The following is an 18,565-nucleotide window of genomic DNA, read 5'->3' on the forward strand; positions in this document are numbered from 1 at the left end:
TTCAATGTTGTATGCTTGTTTTTGTTATATTTTATTCCAATCTAAGATATTATCTTCCTACTAATTTTTTTAGAAACCTTGTATTTAATGATTTAATGAGTATAAATTTCATGAGTACATCATTAGGAACACAGTGATTCTTCCCACCATACCTGCCCTTCCATCCCCACTCCCTCTCTCCTTCCTCCTTCCTCTCCCACTCTCAGTCCCATTCTGCATTAAGATTAATTTTTAATTAACTTTATACATAGAAGATCAACTCTATACTAAGTAAAGATTAAAACTATTTGCACACCACACACACACTAAATATAAAAAAAAAAAAAAAAGAACTGAGAACAAGTTCTACAGTTAAATCTCATAGTACAACTCATTTAGGACAGAGGTCCTGCATGCGGAATAAGCACACAGTGACTCCTGCTGTTAATTTAACAATTAACACTCTTATGAATGACATCAGTGATCACCTGAGGCTCTTGCCATGAGTTGCCCAGGCTATGGAAGCATTCTGATACCATAGTCTCTGTCAGTATTTAAGCAAGGCCAAAGGCAAATTGGAAGTTATCTCCTCCCTTCAGAGAAAAGTACATTCTTCTTTGATGGCCTCTTCTTTCCACTGAGGTCTCATTCACAGAGATCCTTCATGTAGGACATTTTCTTTTTTCTTTCTTTTTTTTTTTTTTTTTTTTTTTTGGCCAAACCATGTATCGATAGATAAATACTCCGAAGTAACCTACTACTAGCAACTTTTTGTACCTTTGTTCTACACATATAGACTTTAAATTGCCCCTTTTCAAAACTGCCATATACACTGGATTTCTTTAAAATATTTAGTACCTGAAGCAGAAGTATCTGTGTCATTCTTCAGTAGATTTTCATACACATCCCAGGTAGCTAAGAGATAGCTATGATGCTTGATCATAGATGCTATGATCATAGTGCTATAGATGACCCAGCTCATCTGTCGGTGCCTACCTGAACTCTCATAAAGGTAAACTTATCTGTTCAGTAGGTAACTTTGTAGTTAGCCACTACATTTGTGATATAAAGTTTAGTAAATAATAATGATAAAGACAAAATTGGGAAAGGGATTTTTTTTTACTTAAAAATACTTTTATGTTTAAAAATTCTATTTTTATTTGAATAACTTTAATCTACCTTGCTTGTCCAATGCCTTCTTTGAGTTATTCATGCAATAAATATTTATAAGGTGCCTGGCTTTGCCTGGCAGCCTTTTAGGATCTGGGAATACTTCATTGAACACTGCAAAATCCCTCTTCTGCAACCATTACTTGGAGGAAAAGGGGACAAAAATCAAATATATGTAAATATTCAAGGCATCAATAAATGCAATGGCAAAAAAATTAAACAGGATAATGTGATAGAAGCTAAGATTGGAGCTATGTGGGAAGGAAGCTATTCTGATTTATTAATGGCCCACAAGTATCTTTTCAGAAGAGGTGACGTTTTAGCTGAGGTTTAAACAGCAAAAGGAACTAGCAATGCAAAGATACAAAGAAAGACCAACCCAGTAGTTAGACCTTCAGCTAAATAAAGTTGTTTGTCCTCAGATTCTTTAGAAAGATAATTGAAGAAGGTTAATCACAGTACCTCCTACTATATATATGATAATATGATACCTCAATTAACATTTCAACTGTCTTTTCCAGTATTGTGGTAGAAACATTTCAAGTTTCTGATCAATAGTTACAGAGTTTCTGATAAAGATAATCTAAGGAAACTCTTAGTGCTTTAGGGTGATCTCATTAAACATTTTATTATAGATTGGGAGCACTGCTACATTTTGGAATTTGCTTTATTAGCAATGCAGAAGATTTAAATCAAGACAGGGAAAAATCATACCATCTATCACTATATATCTATCGTATCAAAATGTATTATTACTTTTGTAGAGCAGTGCTTTCCTATAGAATTGCTACAGTGAAAGAAGTGCTCTGTGCATGTGCAGTCCTGTGTGATAATCACTAGTAATATGTCTCTTGAGCACTGGAAACATGGCTAGCACAACTGAGGGATTTATTTTTTTCAATTATTTATTTATTTACATTTCCTTTACTTGTAAAGCAGAGAGAAAGAGACATGTTCCATGTGCTTGTTCACTCCCCAAACATCCACAACAGCCAGGGCTAAAAAGGAAGAAGCCAGAAGCTTGGAACTCAGTCGAGGTCTTTCACATGGATGGCAGGGACCCAAGTATTTGAGGCATCATTTGCTGATTCTGCATGAACAAGAAGATGGATCAAAACTGGAGGAGTCAGGACCGTACCAAATGCCCAGCCCTGGTTTTTATATTATGTTTAGTTAATTTAAATTTAAGTGAGCACAAGTGGCTAGTGGCTATAATATTGATAGCTCAGAACTAGTGATTTAACTTTAAATAATTTATAATTATTTTGGAATGTATGAATTACTTATTTCTTAAAGATTCAAAAGCTGGCACCAGCATTGTGGCATTGCAGGTTAGGAAAGTGCTTGGGATTCCAGCATCCCATTTCAGAATAGCAGTTAGAATCCTGGCCACTACACTTGCAACTCAGCTTCCTGTTAACATGCCTGGGAAGGCAGTGGAGGATGCGCCAAATGCAAGCACTTGCTATGCATGTTGGAGACCCTTGCTGTGCATGTTGGAGACCAGGATGGAGTGCCTGAGTCTCCTGACACAGACTTGGCTGTTGCAGCCATTTTGGGAGTGAAGCAACACAGGAAGCAACAACAACTCTCTCTACATCTCCCTCCCTCTCACTCTGTCCTGCCATCTCTCTGTCATTTTGCTTTCAAATAAGTAAATAGATATTTAAAAAGTCAGAAGTCATACCCTTGAGCTTTTAATAAGAGGTGAAAGTAGTAATCCGGGAACATACTGATTGAGGGAATATTGTAAACAAGTAAGATGTACATATGCACACCGTGAGACACACACACAAACACTTGAGGGAACTGTAAAATTCTGTTGGAAAGTGGAACTAAAAGATAAATTTTGTTGCAAATAACCTGATACCCACGCATACTTTTCATGATATATATTGTCCATGACTTTTCTGAATACCCTTCAGGTGGAATGTGTGCATGTTTGTGTATTCATAAAATTAGTCACATTCCTTCCACCACACTTTCTCATTTTTTTTTTCTTTTAGCAAATGCTGAAATAGTTTTCTCCCTTCTGTGACTTTGGAAATAATTGTATAACACTCTGCACAGGAGAGAATTGTACTAGAGCAATATGCAGAAGGCTATTACATTGAAGACCATTAACTCCCATTCCTTTGATGTTTTTCATGTGTACAGTAAAAATTTCCACTATTCCTGACGAGTAAGAAGAAATAGCTATGACATAATCTGAATAAAGAAGAAAAAATATAAAGATCTCCTGGGGGAAAATAAAGCATTATTGGTCTATCCAAAACAATCATTCGATAGGAATGAATGATAGCATAAAAATATTTCAAATCAATAGGTTATCTATAAATTCCCTATTGATCACTGACAGTAGAAAAACATCTGATTTTTAATCATATGAATGACTCTTGTTTAATTATGATGATTGCTTGCCACAGATCTTACAAAAACAAATAAACCAGTAGTAGCATGCATTTGGTTCATCAGTTAAGATGCTGCTTCAGATGTATGCATCCCGTTTCAGGGTGCCTAGCTTGAGTTCACACCCCTCTACTTCAGACTCAGCTTACTGCTAATGTACACTCAGGGAGGCAGCAGGTGATGGCTCAAGTTCTTGGGTCCCTGCCACCTAAATGGGAGACCCTGCTGGAGTTCAAGGCTCCTCGCTTCAGCCTGGCCCAGCGTTAGTTTTTGCAGGCGTTTGGGGAGTGAACTAGCAGATGGAAGAACTCTCTCTCTCTCTCTCTCCCTCTCTCACTCACTCCCGCTAACCTTCTCCACCTCTATCTCTTTCTCTGACCATCTTTTTTATTTCTCTACCCTTCCATTAAAATTAAAATTAAAAACAAACCACTGTGGGAAACAGCTATGAAAATAGTGTTCATTAAATCCCAGATGAAGTGACTGTAAGTGAAGAATGGCTTTTGGAAGGTCATTAGGAAAGAGGAAGAAAGGCCTTCCCCTTTCCAAGATTTTCTAGGCACTGTGTTTGCTATGCCATACCTGGCAGCTCAGATTCAAATATATTTGTTTGTATTAATGAGAATGGTATTTACCAACAATGTTTATTCTATATAAACTAGATTACATAAGACATTTTACTTACCAAAGCTATTTCAAAGGTGCTCAGGGCCTTAATTTTTTTTCACTATGAATTTTAGCATTGCAATTGAACGGAATAATGTATGTTTCTTCAAGCTCTAAAAAATGGTGTCAACACATTTTTAATTATATTTAATAATATGCATAAAAATATGACTTTAAATGATTAAATAATGGACAATATTTACTATTGAATGTGCACACCAACTAGGAGACATGTGAGCTACATCATATATCACCAGCTCATTCAACTTATATGTAAGGTAACTCAGTTTTCCTTTCAGAAAATAATGGTCTAAATGTATCCTAATATAAAAAATTCTGAACCATAAATATCTAACATTAAAAATAATTGTCTTAAAAGGTTTTAAAATTATTTTATTTATTTATTTGAGAGGTAGAGAATGAGACATGGAAATTAGATGGACAGGGAGAGTGAGAGTTCCAATCTACTGGTTCACTTCCCAAATACCCACAATAGCTAAGACTGGACTTAGGCCAAAACTGGAATCCAGGAAAACTATTGAGGTCTATCATGTGACTGGCATGAACCCCTGTTGCTTAACTGGTCACCGCTGCCTCCCAGGGTCTACCCTGACAGGAAGTTGGAGGCAGGAGTCTGAGCTATGAAGTACACTGATATGGGACATTAGTGTCTCAATTGTTAGGCTAAACGTCGACTCCTCAAAATCATTTTTATAGTGTTTGATTTGATCCTGCATATAAAGAACACTTATAAAATTAAACAATTTTTTGAAAATATCATTCCATTATATAATAATCCCTTTATTTCAGTTGAGAAAGTGTTTGCTTTTCCCAGTCATCAATAACCAATTTTTCAGGAGTGGGTTGTGGCATATAGTTAGATCCACAGATATTTATCATATCTGTAAAACTAATTACAGGTGCAACTTCTTTCTTTAAGTACACAATAAAAATCAAGCAGGATTCAAAAGTTCTTAAACTTTGCAAAAAATGTGGGGAGGGGGGGAGACACATTTCTCCCTTTACGTATAAACAGAAGACAGAAACACTTTATTTGATCAGATAAATAAGATGGTTTTCTGTGAATCCTCGAGAAGAAACACAGGCAGAATTACACATTCTCAATTACTCTTCAGCTTCCAACTATATCCCCCAACATAAAAGCTGCAAGTGAGCATAATTTAGCATTTGGAATAGGATATGTGATTAAGCAGGAGGAATGTTCCCACCCGTAAAATTATGTTGCATAGACCCCACCCCCTTTTTTAACAGGAAGCCTAATCTGACTTATTCTTTATTATCTACAGGTCTTGCTCTTCACCAGCAACTACACTCAGGGACATAAGAATTTAATTATTTAGCATTAACTACTTTACCGGTGTCAAGCACTTTCTTTCCTTTTTTCTTCTTTTATTTATTTAGTTGGTTAGTTATTTTTGAGAGAGAGACAGGCAAACAGAAACAGAGAGAGCTTCCATCTACTAGCTCACTTCCCGGATGTCCACATGGCCCTCCACTGGGGCCAGACCCACTCACTGGAATTCAAGCTGGATCCTGCCACATGAGTGCAAAGGACTCAAGTGCTTTGACCCATCACCTGCCATCTCTCAGAGTCTAACCTGGCAAAAAGCTAGAATCAGGAGCAGAGAAGCCAGGTTTCAAACATAGGCACTCCTGTATGCCAAACCCTGTCCCAAGTGCTCTTTGTTGTTTAAACCCTAGCACAATGTTTTGCAGCCTGTCAGCTTACTCTTATACTGCATATTTTTCACTCTTTCTTCCTTTTTATAGCCCTTCATTTCAACTCCTATTTTCCTCTGAGTGACTATTCTACCCTCTGAGCACACACACCCCTAATATGCACTATTTCAATATCACCTGGTCTTCAATCTAAGTTCCCTTTCTCCCAGGATCATTCTGCTCCAGCTTACCCTCAGCTTGAAAGAGCATGAACTTCTGTGTGCATTCCTTCCTGAGATATGCTGTAACTTCCTTTTACTTCCTTTCCTACAACATTCCAGAGTTTTCCTGTGAACGCTCAGTCACTACCAACCTTCCACTCCTTCAGATACTACTGTTAGAGCTCTTCATTTATCAACTTCTGACCACGGAAGGTGCATCTTCTCTCTTTTTGCCAAAGTGATTCCTGCTACTCTGATTGACTTCTATAACTTCACAAAGCTCGCTTCGACTCCTTTCCACCAATCTCACTCCATTTATCCTATGTTTTCACATTTCTTGTTACTCAGAATAATTTCTCAATATTAGTTGACCTTATCAATTGTTCAAGGATCCATTATGTGAAGGATTATGGAATATTTGCACATTCTTATTTTGCAGAAGTTTCTCCATTTATTTTTCTTCAACAGTAAGCAAACCGTGGATAAAACTCCTGTTTCTTTCACTTGATAGATGTGAGCCAGAAGCACCACACCTTTGCATTTGATTGCCTGACTCACCTCAGGACTGCCTTAGAACTTCATTGCTATTTTACTGCATATGAAGCTGTTTGTAGAATACTTGCTTTGAATGTAAGGAAGGGCAGTTACCTTTTGAACTCTGTTTTTAAAGTAAATAAACTACAGGGAAACAGTGGCAACAGGAGGCATGTTTCCAAGAGCATATTAGCATAAAGCAATTAGGTAATGCTAATGAGGATTACTCTCTCCTGTTATGGCAACACTTGCTCCTGAACTCTGAAGCAGAGTCGCTTAGGAATCTTTCAAGAGTTTGCTTCGTAGTTTCTTTGGGAATACTTTGTCCCATCTACCTTTATCTCTTAGGAACAAGTCTCTAATTCAGCATAGGCCTTTAACATTAAGTTGTTGACAAGTAACTTTGTGTCCCTTTGAAAGAAATGGAAAGTCCCCGTGGTAATTCCCTCCTGTGTAGCCCTCCGCCTCTCCCCTCTGGCTTGGTCCTCACACTTGCTCAGCCTGTAAGTGTGCTCCATTAATGACTCTCCATCTCTGCTCAGTATATTATTTTTAATGTTGGCTGAGCTGGTTTGACATTCTTTTCTACCCAATTACTTTCCTCTGTGTAGAATGGTGATGTGTGGAAAAAGAATATGTCTAACTGAAGACCAAGCTGCATTAAATATACTCAGTAGCTCTGGCTCAACCCTTTGTCATATCATGAAACATTTACTTTCACTGAAGCTCTTAGCATGAGACTGTCATACTGCCTTGGCCAATATTACAAGAGCTACACAATATGAGGATACTTCAAAAAGTTTCATTGAAAAGCAGAATTAAAAGATGTTTATAATCGTGGGCAGGCATCCTGTCTTTCACAACACAATGCAATTGGAGACCATTATGCTTAGCAAAATAAGCCAGTCCCCAAAAGACAAACATCATATGCTTTCCTTGACTTGTGGTAACTAACATACACAGTAAAAAAAATGTAATGCATATGAGCTAAATTGACATTTTGAGATTTGATTATTGTTTATAGCCCTTGTCTATACTCGAGAAGCAGTGGTTTTTCTACTTACTACTTGTTGAATTCTTTATTTAGTGTAGGATGGATTAAGTTTGTGAATATAAAGTAAACTGAAAGCATATTATAAAAATTAATGGAAAAATAAGAAAGGAAAGAGGAGGAAGGGTAAAAGGAAGGAAGGGGGGAGAATAGGGTAGGAAGTATCATTGCACTCTTAAAACTGTATATATGAAATACATAAAATATGTCCCCCTCATGAATAAAAAATTTTGAAGAAAAACATTAAAAAAAAAACTACCCAGATATCTGTTAGGATGCCCAAGTCCCAAATGAGAGCATTAATTATGCTCTGAATTGCAGCTCCTAAAATGTGCACCCTCAGAGGCAGCACTGATGGCTCAGGTGTTTTGGTTCCCATCAGCCATGTAGGAGACCCAAATTGAGGTTCTTTCTCCTGACTTTGGCCTAGCCCAGCCTGGGGGTGTTCAGGGCATGTGGGAAGTCAGCAAGCAGATGGGAGATCTCATGCACCTCTCTCTCAGTCTCTCTCTCTCTTTCTGCCTTTCAAATAAGTGAAGAAGGTTTTTTCTTAAGTATTTATTTATTAATTTGAAAGAGTTATGGCGAAGACAAACACACACACACACACACACATACATATCATCCATCCACTGGTCTACTTGACAGATGACTGCAACAGCTGGGGTTGGGCGAGGCTGAAGTCAGGAGCCAGAGCTTCCTCCAGTTCTCCCGAGCTGATGGCAGGGGCCCAAGCACTTGGGCCATCTTCTGCTGCTTTCCCAGGCCACTGACAGTGAGCTGGATAGTAAGTGGAACAGCTGAGACTCAAAACAGTTCCCAGATGGGATGCCAATGCTGCAGGGGGCAGCTTCACCTGCTATGCCACAATGCCAGCCCCAGTATTATTTTAAATATTTATGCATTTGAGAGGAAGAGTTGTACATGGAGAGAGGGACAGAGAGAGAATTCTTCCATCCACTATTTCACTCCCCAAGTGTTCACGATGACCAGAGATGAGTGGATCTGAGCCATGAGCTTCTTCTGGGTCTCCCACATGGGTACAGGGGCTCAAGCACTTGAGTCATTTTCCACTACCTTTCCAGGCCATTAGAAAGGAACTGAAAGGGAAGAGGAGCAAAACCAGGACACAAACTGGCACCCATATGGGATGCTGGTGCTGCAGGCAGAGGTTTAACCTGCTTCTCCTCCCACAAGAATTTTTTTAAGTTTTTTTTTTATGCAAAAACTTGAGATCTATGCATAAGCTTCTTGGAATATGCATACTCCATGAACTTCTTCCTTTTCAAAAAATATTTATTTATTTATTTTGGAGGCAGAGTTAGAGAGAGAGGAGACTTCCATCCCCTAGTTGACTTCCCAAATGGCTGCAACAGCTGGAGCTGGGCTATTCCAAAGCCAGGAGCCAGGAGCTTCCTCCAGGTCTCCCATGTGGGTGCAATGGCCCAAGCACTTGGGTCATCCCTAGTTGCTTTCCCAGACCATCAGCAGGGAGCTGGATCAGAAGTTGAGAATCTGGGACTTGAACCAGGACCGTTATGGGATGCCAACACCACAGGCAGAGGCTTAATCTACTAAGGCACAGTGCCGGTCCCTCCATGAACTTCTTGAAGACTCTTAGAACTATTTGGGAATACCAAAGAGGAGCTAAAAGGCATGTGTCGTCCCTGGAGAATAGGAGGCACTGTTTCAATTAAATATCCCTAAAGTAGGTGAGCTAGGACTGAGCAGAGAGAGCACAAAGAATGATAATGATGTTCATGGGAGAACTGGCCAATCTTCCATTGCCATGCATTGATCTCAGTTTGCTGGTAGAAGTAGGAGCAGTGAAGGGGCTAGAGGAGGGATTTCTGCAACAACCTATAAGCAGGATATTGACCAATCAGTCCCCTAAATTCCAGGCCAAGTAAAGGACTTGCTGATTTTTTTCTTACTATCTTTTTCTCTCCCTATCTTTGTATACTCATTCAACAAATACTGCTAGGCACTGTTATAGAACCAAAAGGTACAGTGCTTTAATAGGACAGGTAAGATATATGCTCTGATGAGAAACAGGTGAATGAACAAAAATGACAATTTCAGAGAACAATGACTATAATGAAAAAATAAAACACAACACTTTGATAGAAAAAGACTGAGGAGATAACTTTAGATCATCTGGTTAAAAACTCTTTGGGCAAAAATAGCCCTAGACTTTATACAGAGAAAAAAAAAAAACAGTTTTCATTGTAAATGAGATATCATACTTCAGGTCAAAAATAAAAAGATGGTAATTCTTGAGAGGTGTGCTAATGACAGCCATTTTCCAGCTCATTATACTCAAAAAATAGTAGTTCCCATTTTATAGAAGCAGCTGTAATAGCATTGCACACAGCACTTTGAAATTAGTTGTTTGCTTCTTCACTGTAGGCTGAATATACACTCTTAGAGACCATTGGGTTTTTGTTATTGTTGTTCTTGTTTGTTTGTTTTGAAATCTAGAACAGTTAGTTAAGTGAAGGAAAAGAAACTTTTTTTATATATATATTTCAACACTTAATTATATGGTAGGCAATTTAGGTGACCTTTCCAGCATCCATGAGCCTTACGTCCCACAGGAGGATAACCAAGAGCAAAGCTTCATGGTCCCCTCTAGTGCACTTTCATCTGGGGTTGACTCTTTAACCTTAATTCAGGTATTGATGGTGCATTTTTCAGTAAATTGTTCTCTTCATCCTCCCAAGCATCTCCAAGTTCTGTCTAAACATTTGTAGATTCAAGCAAACATCAGAAAGAAGATAAAAAGACCTAATAAGAAACCAAAGTCAGCACAATTCATCTTTCACTTAGTCCTGATGTGTTTTTTATATTAGAGCTGAGCCATGCATCTATACAGTCATTCTTCCTTACTAGTCATTATTTATGTATAGAAATACAATATTTTTAAAATGAGTGTTTATGTTAGTATATGTTGATTATGTGTAAATGATTGTAAATTTTTAAGTATTAAAAACTTCTTTGTTTTATGACATGATTTAATAACTTCTAATTGGTAAGGAGGTATGTCTGGTACATTACTTAATCCTTTTATGTTCAGAATTTTCATGTAAATTTGTCAAAAACAAAGGATTCTTTTTAACACTTGGCAGCTATAAAATCTGTAACAAATTTAGCACAAGTAGTAAAAGAAAAGAAAGAGAAGTCTGAATATGTTAACTCCCCTTTGAAACACTCTATATATTCATTTTATTTTATTTTATATTTTTATTTGAAAGGTAAAGAGACAGAGAGATACAGAGAGAACTCACATCCCCTGGTTCACTGTCCAAATGACTGCAGAACTAGGAACTATCTAGTTCTTTCAAGTGGGTGGCAGAGACCTAACTACTTGAGCCATCATGATTGCCTCCCAAGGTGTGAAATTAGTGTTAGCAGGAAGCTGGAGGCAGGAACCACAGAAAGTATCGAACCAAGGAGCTCTGATATTGGATATAGGCCTCTTAGTTGAGATTTTAACTACCAGGCCAAATGCCAGCCCCTATACAGTTTATTCTTTAAAGTAGTTTACATTTCTAAAGCAAAATGATAACCAACAGATTTGTCCTTGAAAATAAAGATGTTGAGAGAAATTCCCAAATTGTGAATTTTAAAATGATTAAGAAGACTCACTGGTTAATATTTCACTTCCTTCATCTATTATAGTGAGTTTGTTTTGAACATTTTTCAAAAGTGCAGAGAATATCCAAAGTGATTGACCTATCGCTGAATCATTTCTCCCAGAATTACATCTGGTCGATCTTGATTGATGAGTCCATAAAATCATGCCTGAAAATCATTTCAGACATTCATAATTATCTTGGTGAAAAAGTATATTCTAATAGTTGCTTTGAACAAGTTTTCCCTTAACGTTTAGAGACCCAGGATCAGCTTGTGTCAGCTCTAGTGACAAGATAATGAAAGTTTCCCAGAATGGCATTGTGATTCCCAGATACATCTGCAAGTTATAATTTTACTTCTTCTTTCTCAGTGTTGAAAAAGAATTGCAGCTAATTCAGTGTAAAAACCTTTGCTCTTTTTTCTAAACACTACTTGTTTCCATACTCTCTACAGTCATTAAATCTGAGAACAATAGTTTAGTATGAGATTAAATTAATGAAGTTAAAATACATTTGTAATAATGTGGGATTTTATATTTCTAGTCCCATTTATTACAATCAAATGAGCATGGCTTATACCAATTACATAACATGAAATTTATTTTTGTTTCTTTTTTAAAGCACCAAGATTTTGGTTGCAACATAACAGCAAATGCAAATGGCTAGTATATGGAAAAAAGTTATGTTCACTAGCCACATTACTGTTTGGCCATACTAGTATTTACAAAGATCATCTAACATTTTGTGATTGTATGTGTTTCCAGATTTTCTAATGAATATACATGTTATTAAGAAAGTTTTCAATAATACAACAAAGTTCCAAGATTAGACATGTTCACAAATAAAATTCAGATTTGACAACTGTAGATATTTGCCTATGTTTTCTGTGTGTGTGTGTGTATGAAAATGTAATGCACATGTTCATGTGTTTTGTGAAATATTTGAAAGAAAGCTGTGGTTATCATGAAACTTCACCTCTAAACACAGAATCCAACAAGCGCCCATTTATTGCATTTGGCTGTTAGATCTTTCTAGATCTTTTAACAGACCAGTCTTGCAAGCATTTTTCCCTTTATTTTTTCCTTCCTTTTGGTGAGACCATGCCAGTTGTCCTTCAAATCTTCTCACATTCTAGAATGTGCTTGATTGCTTTCTGAAATGACATTTAACTGATTTTCTTCATCCAGTAAGCTAGAAGAATGTTAAAACTGCCTCCATTAGATTCTAGTTTAACAGATTTGGTTTCTACACGTTCGTACTTCATAGATGATCCAGTGATCTTCAGATACCTATCTATTCTACACAGCATATAATATCAAGTTGCATATACAATTGATTTTTAGACTATCATGAATACAAAGCCTGATCACTTGATTAAGGTGAAAACTGTCATATGGCTGCACTGTAAAAGTACACATTCAGTATTAAAATTTACATAAATGCTCATAGTTACATGTAAAATGGGTAAAATTTGGATAAAGTCTGTGATTGAATCAATCTCTATTAATACAAAGTCTCCAATCCTAATACCATCACGTTAGGGTCTAGGATTTCAACATAGAAATTTTGGGAAGAATCAAGCATTTAATTTATAGCATAGTATTACCTAATTTCAGTTGGGAGGCAAGGAAAGACTTTTTATGGAAATGATATTTCTACTGAGAACTAATGGATGATTCACAGTTCATCAAATGAAGATTGTGCAAAAGGGAAAGAACATGCAAAGTATAGCAAGCTGCATTCAAGAAAAGTTAAGGAGGAAGAGAATTTCATTCTCTTACGAAGCTGAAAGGATGCTTATTAAGGGATACTTATGTCACTGGAGCCACGGCTGCAAGTTGCTCAGTAGGAAATAGAAGCCAAGCCCAGATGTAAATTCCATCCTACAGTGAGAGACTAATCTGAAGCTGGGTTGGCATTGCAGCTGACCCAGTGAAATGCTGTGGCAGCTCAGACTAAGATGACAGTGCTGAGGACATGAGATACAAAGATTTGAGATACCATTTGAGAAATGAGAAACATTAGAGGAAGACCAAGTTGGCTGATCAGGGTAGTACCCAGAGAACAACTGGCGACATGTAATGTTTAGTTTGAGCTGCATGATATAGTCATAGATTTATATCCAATTGATGATTAAATCAAAAAGTCAGAGACGTCTTAGAAAAGAGATCAATATAATGAGTTCTACTTTCTGTCTTTTTTTGAAAGGATCCTATAAAGCACATCTTATATGGAGAGATCAATAATGTGATCGCTTCGCTTCACATTCCACAACAGGGGACACATTTACTATATAGTTGTCAGCAAACAATATGCTATTATAAGCCAGAATTTTAAAGAAAACAGAAGCAAAGTAAATTGAATTTCTCTAGTATGTCAGTGTATCCCGGTGTACATGATGAGTTCCTTGTGGCCTTCTCTATGGCAACAAAAGGGGATTTCTGGGACCGAAGGTACATGGAAAGATGAGTTTGTGTGAAAGGCAGTAAATGCTTGCATTGTAAGTGAAAGATTAGTGTTTAAGTAGAAATTCCCATTTGGTCATTGTGAAGTGCTCATTTTTCTAAGTTGATTTTGCAAATGTTTTTGTATTGATGATTAAAAAGAAGAGGCCAGAAGTAACATAAAACAGCAGCAATTGAGTCCTATAGAGGTTGTTCATCTTTCTTTATCTTCATATTCAAAGCTATTACAAAAGTTATGTTGTTTAGAAGTATGAAAGCAAATGTGTTCTTCCTCTAGGATTTAAAAGGCTTTAAATGTCACACACTTCTAGAAAACAGAATGTGTGCTAAATATCTGCCAAGTCAAGTAAAATTTTTGCGCACTTGTTAACCCATAGACTTTTGATTTTTAAAGAGCAAGAAACCATCTTGACCAGAGAGGGGAAAATAAACTGAGATTTAATTTCAAAGCTTTAGCTGCTGAAAGGATCACTTACCATTGCTTTGACCTTTCCTCCTAAGTTGTGTTTTTCTTCAAGAATATTTATTGAGCATCTACAACATGCGAGGCATTTTTTGGAAATGGAGAACCATAAGTGAATGAAAGGCAAATATCCTTGCAATCATGGAGCTAATAGTTTAATGGAGAGAGGATGAATAATAAATAAATAAAATGAGTATCCTATAAGGAAGTAATAAATGCAATGAAACAAAGCAGGCAAAGTAGTTAAGGGAGGCCACAGATGTGCCTGGATGGAATGATGGCTTCAGCTGTAGATAAGAGGTCAGAGGAAGTTTCACTTACAAAGAAAATTTACAAATATCATTTTCAATATCTTTTCCTAGTTAATTGTTCATAATCTCCAGTTCAGAATTTGCAGTCTATAGTGACCATGCTATTAGTTTACATACTTGTTGTCACAACACTTTCTAAATTACTTGTGACATTGCTTTCTACAAAATAGAATTTGTGGCTGGTTGACTGGAGGCACCACCTGAATATCTATAATTTTATATGACTCTACCAATGCTGCAGTCAACAAGAAATGGTCATGAATTCATCCATGGTGCCACACTTCCTTCTGATGTTTTGCAGATGGGCTATGCTTATCTGGTGGAAGAACTTTCATTTATTTTCTATTAGTGGCAAGCTGAGGTTGTGGCCCTATCTTCAGACTGTAATGTGTCTGTTCCAAAGAGTTACTGGCTCCTGTTGACATTCATGGGGAGATTATATTAATATGAAATGTGTCTTTAAGAAAAATTGAAATAGAGTTCATATTTTTTTCACCAGGTTTCCTCCCAGTATCCAGCTTAAAGAAAAGCTTTCTGATTCAAGTTTCTATGAATAATCATTATCAATTATTTCTTTATAACTGATAGGTATATAGTAATTTTAGTTATTATTTTGACACATGGATTACAACAATTCAATAAATACATTTTACTTGGAGATTGGGATAGTTTTAACACTGAATTAAAAATGCCTGTTGTAGCTAGATCAAAATGTGATTTTTCTTTTCAATGATAAAAATATTGCCTACTCATGTTCTATTAGCAGAAACCCCTGTTCCTCATGCCTATCAATATTTCTTTTAATCTTTTTTTATAAAATAACAGTGTATTTTAAAGTCACTTTAATTTGTCTACTGCCTGTGGATCAAAATGTTTGTCAATTCAGGCTAGCTAGTAATGAAAAGTATCAAGAAAGGGTTAGTAACCAAAGAAAATCTATAGGAAAAAGAGATGCTTAGGTAGAATCATAATACATCTGAAACCTGAAAACCAAACGATGAACCTAAGACAAAACTGAACAGAAATGGAAATGGGGCCTGTGCTGCGACTCAGTAGGCTAATCTTCCACCTGCGGCGCCGACACACAGGGTTTAGTCCCGGTTGGGGCGCCGGATTCTGTCCCGGTTGCTCCTCTTCCAGTCCAGCTCTCTGCTGTGGCCCAGGAGTGCAGTGGAGGATGGCCCAACTGCTTGGGCCCTGCACCCCACGAGAGACCAGGAGAAGCACCTGGCTCCTGGCTTCAGATCAGTGCGGTGTACCCCGCAGCAGCCACTGGGGGGTGAACCAACGGCAAAGGAAGACCTTTCTCTCTGTCTCTCTCTCACTATCCACTCTGCCTGTCAAAAGAAAAAAAAAAAAGAAAGAAAGAAAGAAATGGAAATGGAGCAGTAGGACAACTAGTTTCCATATAATGTTACCAATAATAATCATCAGTAGTTTCAGTGCTGCCATATGCCTCGTCCCTAGAAAGTCTTTTCTGTCAAATTTAGAAATCATGCTATAAGTTATATATTAGTTTGCACTAAATCAGTGAATCTTAAGTATCTCAATAAAGTCAGCACATTTATTAGCAGAGAGAAAAGGGTTAAGTTTTCGACCCAGAATCATTAGTTAAGCTCCTTCCTCCTTTATTTGTAAGTAACCAAGGTTAGCAGAGAAGTCAGTCTATACTCACTAAAATAAAGCCCAAGTATTCTAAGTCTCCCAAGAAAATTTAATATTTTGATTGATTTAAGTGGAAAAGTTATTTTTAGCATATTACCTGAAATCCAAAACTTTTCAGTCTAGTTTATGTGTGTGTGTATGTATGTATGTAAGAGACACAGACAAGAATAGAGAGTGAGAGAAAGACACACAGAGAAAGAATATGTGAATAACTGATACATTTTAGAATCCTATAGAAGACCATAGAAGTCATTCTAACCTACTCTTAGCCAAAAGCTTGGGAAACTGCTATAATAAATCACTAACTAGTGTCTAAGTTGGGAAAAATATTTAACTTCTAAGAGAAATGTTTGTATGTATAGAAACTGGATCTAAAATGAAAGTTGAAATAAAGTGAAATTGTAATGTATTGGACACTAGTTTTGAAATATGCCTGCCTTTTATATTATTAAAGCACTTTAAATTTTCTCAAATTTTAAATTGTGTCTTTTTTGGTAAGATTCTCTTGTGGCATTAAAAATACTTATATGGAAACATAGATTTTATAGGTTAATCACTCTGTAGGTCAGGGCAAGTGTTGTTTAGTAGAGACAAGAATGTATACTTTTGATATAAAGTGACCTATGCTGTGACAGAGGAGATAAAATGTATCACAAGAATAGATAAAAGAGACGATTCGTCTAGAACCCACTATCAGGAATTTTTTTCAAGGTATTTTTAACACCCATGTAGGGTGTCCATATAGTTGTTCAACCAAACTATACACACATTCACTAGTGAAAGAGGGCTCTACTTAAAATTAGTGGAGACGATATGTGTAACATTGTCCTATTAGGTATAGACTCTCCATTGTATCCCTAGCATCTTGAGTTTATATTTTTTGCACGTGTCTGCAAGTGCTAGCACGCATGTGTGGTTATAGCACTGCTCTCATATTTAAGAAGCTGAGTTGCATCCAAAGTCTGCCAGGGACTTCTCTCGACCACCTCTGTCTTTCTATCTAGAAGGCAGTGGATGGCAAGTTGAGGGCAAATTTAACATTTGTTTTTAATCACAGTTACGGGTTAGACATTTGGGAGTTTACTGTGTAATCACAGTTGGTTAGCTCTTTGTTTTGTTAGAACACAGTGACAACTAGACTGGCATAGCTTTCAAAGAGTTGAACCAACCATGGTGCATTGAAATGCCAAGGAGGCCTGCATGTCTGTTGAGAGATGCTTTGCTTGGTTTGCAGGACCAGTGGTTTTGGCGAGTGAGAAACAACAGAGTGATGGATGGATACCCCATGCAAATTACTTACTTCTGGCGGGGCTTGCCTCCTAGTATCGATGCAGTGTATGAGAACAGTGATGGGAATTTTGTCTTCTTTAAAGGTAAGATTGTTCTTTGAGTCTTGGCTATTTTGTATTTTGATCATTTTGTCCAGGTTCCTGTACCACCTACACAGAGGGGGATTAAGTCAGACCTCCTAAGTGAAATTAGGTAGCTAATGGATTACATGAAACAAACTTCATATTGACTAGATACTGAAGTGAAATAAAATAAAGATATTTTTAATTTTTAAAATGTTTTATCATATGGTATTCTCATGTATAAGTCAAATTTAAGATATGTTTTATTTTCTTAGAACTTTAAGATTTACATTAAACATATAAAAGAAAATAAATAAGCAGCCATTTCTACACTGACTAAGGTATTTCAGTCCACTTATTTCTTCTTTAGAGTCTTTGGAGTTGCTCTCTGTTTTTCTTGAAAGAAATCCTGCTTGCTTGCTTGTTTTCATCTGTAATCTCTGAAACTTTACTTGATTTAATCAGTTTATGTGGTTTCTGGAGAAACTAAGAAATTACTGCTAAAAGTAGGAAAAATTGAGGACTAGGAGAATTTATTCAGTTTTCAGTGTCGTGAGGTTTATCATCGGAAATTTATCTCAGTGAGAAACTTCAGTCGCATGAGTACAGCTGATTGCTTGGCATGCAAAAGTGAGATCATGTGGGAAAATGAGCTTAGTCCAGAGCCTGGTGTTCCCTCTACAGAATCGCTATAGTGCAAAGCTGTAAGCCTTAACTCTTAATGGAGAATTTAGGGATGAGAGACAGCTTGAAGGAGGGCCTGAGGGAACTGCAGACTGTATTTGAGCTGAGGCAAAGGGAAGCTAGAATGTAGAAATATGAATGAATGTGTTATTCCAAGCCTAAAGGACTGAAAATGAGCTCAGAGAGGGATAGAAGCTGAGGGAAGGGAAAGGGAGTCCTAAAGAAATTAAAAAAAAAAATATTCGCAGAATCAAGTGGAAGAATTTGTAGTAATGAAAAC

General features: G+C 36.9%; 1 protein-coding gene across 1 annotated transcript in view; it reads left to right on the forward strand.

The window, feature by feature from the left end:
- Positions 1–18,565, forward strand: part of MMP16 (matrix metallopeptidase 16) — a 299,337-nt gene that overhangs the window by 234,163 nt on the left and 46,609 nt on the right. Inside the window, exon 7 of the mRNA XM_062188289.1 lies at positions 17,484–17,622. Coding sequence (XP_062044273.1) covers positions 17,484–17,622 — 139 coding nt within the window. The remainder of the gene's footprint in view (positions 1–17,483; positions 17,623–18,565) is intronic.

This window comes from Lepus europaeus, chromosome 4, assembly GCF_033115175.1.
Source record: "Lepus europaeus isolate LE1 chromosome 4, mLepTim1.pri, whole genome shotgun sequence".
NCBI lineage: Eukaryota > Metazoa > Chordata > Mammalia > Lagomorpha > Leporidae > Lepus > Lepus europaeus.